At 49.9% G+C, this 12,040-nt stretch overlaps 5 protein-coding genes across 5 annotated transcripts; 2 read left to right on the plus strand and 3 right to left on the minus strand.

The window, feature by feature from the left end:
* Positions 1-1,306: 1,306 nt before the first annotated feature.
* Positions 1,307-1,792, plus strand: KY384_009023 (uncharacterized protein; the record flags this gene model as incomplete). Its single annotated transcript, XM_044817509.1, has 2 exons — positions 1,307-1,501; positions 1,556-1,792. 2 exons carry the CDS (start codon positions 1,307-1,309, stop codon positions 1,790-1,792), a joined length of 432 nt encoding a protein of 143 aa, XP_044664662.1.
* Positions 1,793-1,800: 8 nt separating this feature from the next.
* KY384_009024 (uncharacterized protein) lies at positions 1,801-3,159 on the minus strand (the record flags this gene model as incomplete). Its single annotated transcript, XM_044817510.1, has 3 exons — positions 1,801-2,236; positions 2,291-2,967; positions 3,019-3,159. 3 exons carry the CDS (start codon positions 3,157-3,159, stop codon positions 1,801-1,803), a joined length of 1,254 nt encoding a protein of 417 aa, XP_044664663.1.
* Positions 3,160-3,395: 236 nt separating this feature from the next.
* Positions 3,396-4,472, plus strand: KY384_009025 (uncharacterized protein; the record flags this gene model as incomplete). Its single annotated transcript, XM_044817511.1, has 1 exon — positions 3,396-4,472. One exon carries the CDS (start codon positions 3,396-3,398, stop codon positions 4,470-4,472), a length of 1,077 nt encoding a protein of 358 aa, XP_044664664.1.
* A 501-nt stretch (positions 4,473-4,973) lies between these two features.
* On the minus strand, positions 4,974-5,855 carry KY384_009026 (uncharacterized protein; the record flags this gene model as incomplete). The annotated part of the gene is made up of 3 exons (XM_044817512.1): positions 4,974-5,558; positions 5,659-5,732; positions 5,777-5,855. 3 exons carry the CDS (start codon positions 5,853-5,855, stop codon positions 4,974-4,976), a joined length of 738 nt encoding a protein of 245 aa, XP_044664665.1.
* A 1,477-nt stretch (positions 5,856-7,332) lies between these two features.
* Positions 7,333-9,446, minus strand: KY384_009027 (uncharacterized protein; the record flags this gene model as incomplete). The annotated part of the gene is made up of 2 exons (XM_044817513.1): positions 7,333-7,720; positions 7,768-9,446. 2 exons carry the CDS (start codon positions 9,444-9,446, stop codon positions 7,333-7,335), a joined length of 2,067 nt encoding a protein of 688 aa, XP_044664666.1.
* Positions 9,447-12,040: the final 2,594 nt, after the last annotated feature.

Here is a 12,040-nt window from a genome sequence, read left to right on the forward strand (position 1 = left end):
CTTTCTCTCTAAGCAATTGGAGATGAAAATACATCTCTTTCAGAAAAAATGGTAAGGGAGGGGTACAAACATATATATATAGTTACCACATATTTGGCCTTTCTCACTTGAATTGGAGTGGAGGAAGACAATATGTTCAGTAGGATGCCTCGTAACAAGCAAAGGAAGTCGTGCGTTGTGTACACTTGGAAAGTAGCAAGACAGGGTCGAAGTGCTTGGGCCTTACGCAAGACTCGTATGAGGAACAGAATACATCAGTCGTAGTATTGCTGAGTGATGAGAGCGAGAACATATCACGAGGCTAGAGGAGAGGAGAGAAGAGGAAGAAAGGGTGAGGGGCGGCGGGGTTTATATACCCTCCAGATCGAACGGTGATGGATCACAACAATAGGAAGCCAGCTGTCTCTTCACCCTGGAGAATGTGAATAGCAACAATAGGATCATAATGGGAGCTTTGGAGAAGTAAGACTATTTGTGAACTCTGGAGATGTCTCCGAACTGGGACAAAGCGTTGAATATATAGATGACTTAAATTCAATGAGTGATACAGTACTGCCAGCGTAAACGCGTCGTCGTGAATGAAGGAAGGTCTGTGGAAGGCTGCCACAGTCATCGTGGTGGAGTGGCAATCACAATGAAGGAGGCTCCCACAGTCGTCAGGGGGAGTGGCTATCATGGTGGAGGGAGGCTTCCAAAATCGAAAGGGTCAAGTGTGATTATCACAATAGAAGGAGGCTTCCACAGTCGACAGCGTGAAGCTACCACCACAATGGAATGAGGCTCTCATTATCGTGGGCGTGAAGTGACAGCCACAATGGAAGACATACCTGTATTCATCCAGTATTGTATGTCTAAGACACCTAGTGAGTTGAGTATGAGGGAGGCTTGTGGGATCGACTGACAAGCTTCCCACTAGCAGTAGTTACTCAAGCAAAGTTGGACATTCCGACAAATGCGGGGAAGACCAGGCAGGCACAGCTCTAGATCGGAATTCCTCAAAGGCGGTAGAATGACGTGCAGCTCAAAGTCAGAAAGCCAGGTGCGAGTCCGTGTCTCAGCTAACCCCAGGTTTTTGCTGGGTGTATTCCTCAATCATTGGCTGCACGTTAGCACGTTCCTACATGCTGGGCTAACGATTCGATGTGGTAAGATGAAAGGAAATGCCGCACGGAGCCATATGGTTCATGGACGAGGGGTGGAAGCTGCGTCGTTCTGGCCATAACTAGAGTCCTCATTGTAGTATAAACTGCTTCGCTCCCTACTTCTTTCATTGCTTCCAAACCAGCCTTGAATACCTGCCATCGTAATGTCATCCCAGCTGCCTGCAGTCCGTCATCCAGATCACCCAAAGGTCCGAAAAGACCGGGTCCGCCTTCTGATCTTCCTGTACCGCAAGGAAGGCATGAGCTTCGACGATTTCGACAACTACTGGCGTGACGAGCATACCGAAGTGATATGCAAGATCCCCATCTTTAAGAGGAACCTGCTCAAGTATGAGCAAGTACGTTTGCCGCTCCGTGATACTCCATCGCTGTAGTCTGACGGGAGAGCAAAGATTCATCTGCACAAGGATGAGGTCGAGTCTTACAAGAACGGCGAACGCCCAGTCGCAGTCGCGGATTATGATGGTATAGCTGTCCTTGATGCAGTGTCGGCCGAAAAAATTCGAGAGATGTTCGAAGACAAGGAATACCAGGAGACAGCTGGTGAAGACGAAAAGAATTTCATCGAGAGAACCAAAGCAGTCATCTTTCCAGGGGAGATTGTCAATATCTTTGATACCCCAACTTAGGTCCTTCATCATTTGGGAAACCGTGGGCTGAGCGGATTGGGTAAATCGGGGCTCTTCGGGCTGTCAAGAGAACCATTCATGTCGCCCATGAGGATATCATCTGGTAGCGGCCCACGATTAGTGCGGACCCATTCTGTCTCTACCCGAAAGAAAATCCACATCCAACGCCTGAGCACTTCCAGAAATTCCATCACAAATATGCCGCCCTCTAAGTCATTGAAATGGTCTAAATGCGGTGAAAGCTTCAAACTCCATGTGCATCGTAGCATAAAGTCTATGACAATCGCGCCGTAATACATCTCCTTCGTATGAAAATGGGTGTGCCGTCGGAGACCCCAGGGATGTTCGGGGTTGTCCCGTTCGGAGGAGAAGAGTGTGAGATCCCAATCTTTGGCCACATCCCAGTAGAATGAATAGAATGAATTAATGAATACGAAAAGAAGCCTGAAAGCGTTAGAATTGATCGAAAGATTCAGTACAGTCATTGGGAAGACTTACCACAAGCGAAAGAGGCCAGTCTCTGTCATGCCGTATCGTGCTGGGTCATGTCCTCGCTGCATTGCGCTCAAAATAACCACAGGAAAGGCGCTCGAATACTTTAAAGCGTTCGCAAGATGCTGTCCGCCCCACCCGCTGTGTGCAGTGGGATTCATTTTTACTCTTGAGTACTCGATCAAACATTGCCTGAGCCGGATTAAGCTGGGTACAATGATGATCAAGGGCACCATATACGCCCCTCCACAGCTTCGATCAGGCCTGTCTGTCGATGACGCACCCGGGGAGAAGAACATGCAGCCTGCAACGAACCAATCACCCAGAACCTTTGCGTAAGATGTCAAGACGTCGGCAAGGAGGATGTCGCCAAACTTTCCTTCTCCTGCTTCGGCTATTCCGCCAATGCTGACCCGTTTAAGAGTCGATAGGAACCTGTAGCGTCCATTTATGGAGAGCTTTTGGTAAGGGACGAGGAAAAGGATTGCCAGGAGGAAAAGGTAGGATTGTGGGAGGATGTCCCAGGCAACGACCAGTGAAGCCTGTCCATGGGTGATGAGCCAGTATAGAACAATGGAAACGGCAAGTGGTAATGTTGCGATTGCCGCAAATCTGTATGTGCGGAGGTAGGCAGGGTCTTTTGTGGCAGATCGGCTTGTGTATTGTATGAGGGCAGGAACGTCCTAGAAGAGCATTTTAGCAACCGAATCCGATCCACCTGCTTCTGAACATACGATTCGAAGAAAAGACAAGTATTGAAGGTTTACACCCCACGCCCATATACCCAGCACGAAAATAACTCCGATTCTGTAAGGCAGGGGTAGGAAGAGACTGAACGAATCTAGCTCAGGCTCGACCGCAGGATCTCCGTCCATGCTGCGAACATGGCCAGGTCTCTAGATGAGCGACTCGTCAATATCGGAAGCTTCTCGCCAAAAATCTAAAGAGTGACTGATTTGTGTAATGACATTTCCTTCATTTGTAGAGCTGGCATCGAGATACGGAATTTCGAAAGATTATATCTTCTCGCCCACCGTAGACCCTCACCAAGGTACTCAATTCGCAACTTTCGTTCCTACGATGCTCAATCACGACTCTCTTGCAATCAACAATGACGGATCTAGCCTCACCTCCCCCTCCTCAGCCTTCCTCGACCACCAAATCCTCTCTCACGACCTCCTTCTTCGCCTACCCCGCAGCGTCCTCCCCAGACATCATCCGCTCCCACCAAAAAGACATCTACCTGACCTCTAACCTCTCGACCTCCCTCACAGACCTAACTCGTCGTTTTTACGGCGCGCGTTTCGCGCACAACTACTCTGCCACCCTTCAATGTCTCTCTGAACTCCTCTACTTTTCCCTCACAACTCTGGTGGGAAATAGGACGTTAGGGGAGGAATATGTGGATGTCACTCAGGTGGAGGCGAGGACTGGGAAGTTGCCGGGCGTGGAGAAACGAGCGGGGTATATCTTCAGTGCTGTATTGGTGCCCTACTTGCTGGGTAAGGCTCTACCGCGGGTGAGGAGCAGGGTGAGAGAATCATTGGAGGCGAGCCTGGCGAAGAGCGAAGGGCAGGAGGACGGGAGCAGTCAGCGAAAGAGAAGGAGGAAATTGCAGAGGTATCTGCTCCAGAACCTTGGTGCGCTCACTTCGACGGCGCCGGTGTACGCGATCAGCCTAGCTGTGTTCTACTTCTCGGGTAGCTACTATCACCTCAGCAAACGCCTTTGGGGGCTACGATACGTGTTCTCGAAGAAGCTGGCGCCGAGCGAGCAAAGAGCCGGATACGAGGTGTTGGGAGTGTTGCTGGTGATGCAAATCGCTGTGCAGACATACCTGCATGTGCAGGAAATGGTTTCATCCAGTGTGGATGAGAAGGGTGTGGAGGTTGCGGAAACGAGGCCGGCAGATAGCAAGACTCGAATCGCAATGAGCACACATACACCATTGCCACCTACCGATGAAGCCCGTTACGATCTTGCCGAGGAGAGCCGGCTGGGATGGTTGCAACCACAGCAGCAGAGGAAGTGCACGCTGTGTCTGGAGCCAATGAAGGACCCGAGTGTGACGACCTGCGGACATGTTTTCTGCTGGACATGCATCCTGGATTGGGTCCGAGAGCGACAGGACTGTCCCTTATGTCGGCAGGCCACGCTTGCACAACATGTCTTACCGCTGAGAGGCTGATCACTGACTAAGATCAGTCTGTAGAAATCAGACAGCGGACAGTGTACCCTATCGTTGTATGATTGAAGCCAACAAAACACTAAGTGCCATTCTTTATGATTTTATCTGAGCAACAGCATAGGTCTCAGCAAACAGCTGTATAGATGCCGGTAATGAGTTATCTTCACTCAGCTACCTCCAGCTAATACTCCCAGGAAACATGCGTCGATAAGCCATTGTTGTGCGACTTAGCTTATAGTTGATGACCTGTACGACATCGTTCGTTTTAACATACAGGGAGATATTTGGAGTGCCGCTTACCGGCCATACTCTCATCTCGCTTCGCTTCGACGGTTTCATTATGATATATTCGTGTCGTAATGTAGCTTGCAAGACATTGACGAAGAGGCGACACAAAGCTCGTGACAAGCACATCAGAGCCATTATACCATACTGAACCATTTTTTTTGAGCAAACCCACGCAAATGATGAACGACCAATAGCTCTGTAGCCTTCAAATACCTATTTCTTCTTGTAGCCTGTTGCTCGGGTTTTTAGGCGAGGCTGCTTCAAGATTTGCAATCCCTTGACAAAACCTGGCCAGTCAGGAAACCAAAGCGACTGATCAGATCTTTCTGGCGTTAAAGCATGGTTAAAGCAGACTACCACCTCCTTGATACCGCGAACCTTCAGTAAATCCTTAATACCATAGGCTTTGGGCCATTGTACACCACATGTGGTCCGCCAGCTGCATTCAATTTGAAGCCGCTGAAGACCCTTACAACCAGCAAGGGCTTTTGCTGCTTGTGCCGGGGCTGTCCCACAGAAATGATATTTGATTGACCTTATGGCTTGATGATCCTGCAGTGAAATCTTGCGTAGGAAACGCTGGACATATTGTGACTCCCGGAATTCAAAGGTATTGTAATGGAAGAAAATTTGAGCAGTCTCATTATAGACTGCCTTCGATGCTAAACGGAGCGATAGCAACTCGGCTTGGTCGATGCTATAGGCCTTTCTTTGTTCTGGAACTGGAGGTGATCTGTCAGTGGTGTAGACAGACGGTGGCGAGTGTCTTTTTTTGTAGCTGATGAGAACCGTATCTGGCTGTGACTCATGAGCCAACTCTATTCGCAAGGACTCTCAATAGGGCGTTGCTCGCCCTATTTTTCATAGCAGAAGATTCTGCCTTGGAAGGCGGACGTACCTGAATCAAATGCGCTTTGTACACCATCATTCGAATTTCAAGTGGAAGTTGCATTAGGCGGAATGGGATTTCATCTGGACCGATCAGCTCTGAGAGTACTTCATTGCTATGCCCTTACCTGTCTCAACCTTGATCTTCGCAAGCTTCATCTGGCCCTTTACCTTGCGCATTTGGACAACGAATTCCTTCTGCGGCATCGTAGCAAATAACTTGTTGTCACATGATAAGGTATAAATAGCAAGCTTGTCCAAGTAAAGAAGTCCAGAAGACAGCTTAACTAGACTCTCAAGTGTTCTTTGTGCAAGGAAATGGAAATTGAGGTGTCGTCTCGCCACGCATTTGAAGTGTTGTAGGGAGATACGACACTTGGGAAAAGTTGTGGGGGAGGGGAAAGCAGTAAAGCAGACAGTGTACCCTGAGCGCAGGATTTCGTGATGCACGCCTTCATCGCTGGTCACTGCATATGTCTCTTTACAACGGCATAGACAGCAAGACTTGACATTTCAAGCGAGTTCATGAGTCAAGAAAAGACACGCTGAAATAGCATACGTAACTCCTAGGCTTTATGAAGGATTGTTTTCGCGGTGGGGATAGCACGTAGACAGCCTTGAATTAGGGATGCCTTCGTTTTACACCATTCAATGAGCGTGTGACGGACATATGTAGCAGAGAACGATAGAGAAGGACAGGAAGTAAAGACATAAGGTCTTGGGAAGTCACAATTTATTAAAAGGTATATATTAAATTTATTGTCTATGGTTTTCGCCTTCGGGCATTTGGTCAATTTGAAACGATACAGAGAAGATTAGCATGGCCCCTGCACTAAGGATGACACGCTCAATCAAAGAGAAGCTAAAAGTTTTTTTTTGCTGGTTCGAGCCGCGCCCCAACTTTTCACCAGCGGCATTAAAACAGGACGAAAAGAGCAACACCACCTCGTCAAGAAGCCTGATGGCAAATCTTTTGCAGGCACACTTGGTCTCTGCGCTATTCTGCATTTTCATCGCATACAATCATTGTCGTGTTTCCCTATTGCTGAGGTGGTGGAAGCGCTCAAAAGGTTGATTAAGGGGCTCGCCAAGCTTCCTTTTTCTTCAGCTTCCATTCCACCTCATTTTTCCTCCTTTTTGAATCTTGGCGTTTACCCCTGACTTCTCGACTATCCACTGACCAGCTGAGGCTACTGTAGGAGCTTGTCATACCAGATGATTTCCTGACAGCCCAGCATACTACCTTGTGCAGCCTTCTCCACTCTCCCAATGGTGCTTCATACATCCAGTTGAGATTCCATAGCTGGCAGATAGCACACCGCAGACTGCGTCAACCATCACACAAGCATTGTAACATGCATCATAGTGAAACAGGCAAGCATAGCACGGGACTAAATTGAGAACAAGGCAGTTTGATGGATTGACAAAGCTTCATTTTAGCTATTAGACAATTAAGAATTAAAAGATCTGTGTTCTCTCGCATGGTTTGTACACATATGAGTGCAACGGCAGCATAATTGTGTACAGCATCGCTGCAGTATATGTTCCCAAATGTCCCATCCCGTCCGTCGTTAGAAGTGTCGTTATTTGCAAGCAAATTCTCCCTTTCCATGCAAAATCTTTGTACCGTGCTTCAATTCTATGTGATAGCCATTTGAGAAGCCACGTCCGGTTCTTTCTTTATTTACCTGGGAACGAAAACATACTTCGCGACGGATGGCACACCTTGGCCGTTGATAGCGAACAAGTAGTAGTAACCAGGAATGAGAATACCATAGTCGTTGGGCACAACCATGGTATAGGTGAGACCATTGTTAGTGGCAGTGAGAGGGATACGTCTCTGATCGGTGTTGACGGTGTGGGTTGTCGACCCGAGACGAACCAAGGACCAGGCGGAGACTGGGACGCTAGTTGTAGCAGTGATCGTACCGCCCGGAGTGACTTGACCGGTAGCCGAATTGATGTTAGGCCGAGCAGCACGGGATCCATCAGCATTAAAGAGATATCTCGGGCTGTAAACTTGTCCGTCGAAATGGTTGGTGTTGCAGCCACCACAGAGACCACCACCACCGCTGAAGATAGTGGCATCAGGCAAGAGAAGTGCGACCGAGTGATATACACGGGCAACATTGATAGGGGGAGCGTGATGAAATGCCCAGTAGCGGCAATCCAGATTTCGGGCGTCAACTGAGCAGTGTCGTCAGAGAATGGCTGTCCGTATACCTGACCACCAACAATAAGGACGTTGCCCTCAGGCATCACGACGGCATTGTGGAAGATACGTTGGAAGTACATGCCACTGATCCCTTGAGATTGAACGGCTTGACCCTGAGTACCGATTTGAATCGTGACGGCATTGGCAGTCGCGTCGACATTTTGATAGCTCGTGGCACCACCGACAGTAAGAATCTTTCCTGCCACTGCGTCGTACATGACGGCGCAACCGCACATTGCGTCATTGTCATTGGCACGATTGCCCGCAGAGTTGGTAGCACCGTTTCCGTTGGCATTGTACCAGTTCATTTGCTTGGAAGGCCCAGCTTGGAAAACCCAACCTTGCTTCCAGCCAAAGAGCCAGGCGTGATTATCAGCACGGTAAACACCCTGAGCATCGTTGGTGAGCATAGGAGCAACTGCAGCGCCAGGAATGCTAGTCCATGCGTTCTGTGAGATGCTGTAGACTTCACCATTCTTGTTACCCGTGCCGCCGGACCAAGATCCACCAATCACGAATGTTCGGCCGTCAGACAGCGTGCATTGCGCTTGGTAACCTCTCCCGACATTCATTTGAGGGCCGGTCGTCCAGCCGTCGGTGCTAGGAGTGTAATAGCTGGTCTTGGGCGCGTCATTACCGCCGGTGACGAAAACGCGGCCGCGCGAGTCCATGTTTAGACCAGGGCAGAACATATCATGACCCGTCTCAGCGACCAGGCGCTGACCAACGGTTTGGGATGCTGGGTAGTATGTCGAAGTGAGAGTCTTGCCACCTGATGGTCCTCCAAAAGTGTCGGCAGCGTATGAAGACCAAGTGAGCATGTTTCCGCTGTTGTACTCCATCGCTGCAGCAACGGGTACGATGGGGAAATCAATGGTAGGTGACCACTCGCCTCCGGAAATGCCATTGTACGGTGGTGCTGCCGTCGTGGTTTGATAAATCGTCAGCTCGGCAACGCTGGACCAGGGACCACGACCACCAGCTTCTGTAGTAGCCGTCAATTTGACAAATCGAGCCGTGGTGGCTTCGAAGATGGAAGTCTTGGTCTGCGCATCATCTTTCCATGTACCAAGCACCTTCGGAGACCCAAAAGTTACACCGTCTGTGCTCAGCTGGATGGTGTGACCTCCAATGTTCCCGTTACCAGAGCCGTCTTGGCGTGGCTGATAGGCAATACTGTTGATGAGGTAGTTCTTCTTCATGTCGATCAGGAGGTAATGGGGGAGACCCTTGCCATCCGCACCCCATGGTGTATGCCAAAGAGTGTTGGCATTGCCATCGATCGCATTTTGAGGTTCATTGCCCGGCTGGTAGCTGTCGGCAGTGGCAGTCCAGCCAGCATTGCCAATAGGAGCGGCGTTTGGTGCGACAGCAGCGCGACTGACGCCATTGGGTGTTCCAGGAATGGTATTCACGTCGACACCGTCAAGTCTGTCGAGATTTTCGCCTTCAGGCTTGCCTTGAGCTTTTGTTAGTTGGGCAATGGCCTGATCTGAAAGGCCGCCGTTCGTCGCCGGGAGGATACGGGCGAGCGAAGTGGAGGCAAAAGTTGCGGCCAAGAGGCCTGCCGTGGTGAATTTCATGGTGAGAGTTTTGGGAGTTGAATATTAACAAGTCATGTAATTGAAAGGCAAGTAAGGTCCGATGTTGTGTACACAAGTTGGATGATATACACAAGCTGCGACCAGATTAATTAATTAATACGAAGGGTATAAATGGTGAAGGAAACGAGAGGCAAAAGTGAAAGAGTGAAGGAAGGAAGGAAACGAGTATGAAAATACTCAAGTGACAGAAGAAATGGCTGATACAGAGAGAGTGGGCTGAACGAGGCGACAGGGGGGATGCAGATGGCATTTGAAGAAGCAGGGAAATTGCAGATGTACTACTTGAGAGCTAGAGGCGGTAGAGCTGGGATGGAGGGGGCCCCGTTGGTCAGGCCATCGTTAGCCTCTCTTCACTTGCTTTCTGTACTTTCCCCTTCGTGTCACGGTGTCAGCAGCGAGCAGACACGCGCCAGGGCAGCCGGTGATGCCGGTGCGGGTTCATCAGGACTCAGGAGACAGGGAGTGAAGTCGCTGGATGAGACGGTCAGGGGTTGGTTGGCAAGGTTGGTCATATCCGCCAACGCTAGCACCCTTCCAGTATTAACGCCCTCGGTAAAAACCTTGGAGGGGGCTGCAAAAGAAAAGGAGGGAGAAGAAAAAGCCCAAGCTGCTTGTTAGTTCCCTTTTAGCAGGGTCCCCCTGGACGTTCGGCCCATCTTCAGCGACTTTGCGCTCAAAGAGGGAACCTGGGCTGACCATCACTATCACCAAATATATACTTACGTGTGTCCACCAACACGTCTTCTTTTCGATTCTTTGACTCTTTGAAATTGCATGACATCCTTCCCCTCCTTCGCCTCTGTCACTGTCCAAAATGGGAACATCTTGACATAATGCCGGTGCCTGAATCCCACTTACTCATGGATTTGTGACATGACCTGACCTGCCCCATCGCTTTGCCGACTCTCATGCACTTGGCCATTTCCCCCGCCTTCATGCTGCTGTTCTGCTCAAGACTGGGCTTGGACTGGGGCCCGCTTTCATGCGCTAGACGTGTGTCTCACTCTCGCGAGGTGGAGCGCGTGAGCACTGACCCGTCCCTGCATTCGTATTCATGCCCCTCCTCCACCACGACGTCTGCCACTTCAACGTGAACAAGAATTGTGGAGGTGCTAATGTCACTTTAGCTTCGCTCGATGCGAAATTGATCAGATGCACAAGACAACGGTGAATGCTTGAAGGGCATGAATAAGCAAACATATTCTCCGACCGCTGTGGGGTGAGCAGATTCGCGACCTCAAGCGGCCGAAGATGGTTGGCATCTTTTAATCCGTAGTATTGCTGGCTCAGTCAGGCGATCTGCCCGACCCTGCGCGGCGCGCTCGCTGTCAAAGCCTGCGCTTCTCCGCTCATCTCTCTGGGAGCTCTTCCACCTGCCTCTTCTCACTCAATAATGTTTTCATGCTTGCAGAATCAATCGCAGATGGATGAGATGGTGCCGTGCGAACCTGTGCCGGGTGATCTTCAACCGGCGCGAACAAGGCCCAAAAATAACAACGTAATGTCGTCCACCGTAATTAAACCTTCGCCAACCCCTATGCCAAGTCTTGACGATAACTTCTGGTACGGGAGAGCCTTCGATTATTTGGCCTTGGACCTGGCTTTCTCGCAATCAATATGATGATAACAAATCCCTCAACAGTCCCCAATAATAATCGTACTACTTGGCCCCGCCATGTGGCTGCGAAAGGGAGCTGCATCCAGTCCCTCCCCTTGCTCGGGAAACAATGCTGTTGTCTTCACGGTTTCCATGGGTTCCACCAAGATCGATACGATCATGCAGGCAGCCTCTAGCTGCATCTATCCTCACGTGCAGCGTTCCATTTAGTGTCCCACTCATGCAGCTCTGCAGCCATCAGTCCCAGCCTTGCTGGTTGGGACCTGCATAAGTGCTGCAGCTCCAGCGAATCGACGCTTTCCTCACTGGTACAGGCCGTTGCTACTGACAACGATCCAGCCTTGATCTTGCATCATTGGCGAAATTATTGTTGCTCACGCTTTGGGCGCCTTAGGCAGACTTGAGTGATCTCACTTCATGATGCGATTTCGTTTGTATGCTGGTCGAAATGCGCTCATCCTTTATGAATTCACTGGCCAAAGAATGCCTCAATCAAATTCAAAAGACATCTTTCTGAGCCAGTGTGTATCGATAATTACCGACGTTGCAATCCGAAATAGGGGGGTTGAAGAAGCTAATAATGTTGGAAGTCGGTTCAACCAGGTCTGTGCCTCTTCCTTCCCAGCGGTCGACGGCGGTTCAGTCGCTTCCTGGGCAAACTTTGTGTCAACGAGAACTTGTAAGGTTCTTCTACGCAGACTACGCTATCTACACCGCCTGGAGGCCTCTTCCTTTTGCAGTATCAGGTCATCAGCAGCATCGGACAGGCCGAATGTGATGCCAAGATGGGCCCTAGATCCGCCACCATTACTGAAAGCCGAAATCGTTCCTAACCAAGACCCCAACTTCTACCTTTCGTTTGTGAAACAAAGCCGCGCACTTCACACGAAGATCAACTGATAAGCCCCTGTCGCCTTCAGAGCCCCTTCCATCCGAACAGATACGACGATCAAGG

Source organism: Bacidia gigantensis (assembly GCF_019456465.1).
Source record: "Bacidia gigantensis strain McMullin 20006 chromosome Unknown scaffold_268, whole genome shotgun sequence".
In the NCBI taxonomy this organism is placed as follows: domain Eukaryota; kingdom Fungi; phylum Ascomycota; class Lecanoromycetes; order Lecanorales; family Ramalinaceae; genus Bacidia; species Bacidia gigantensis.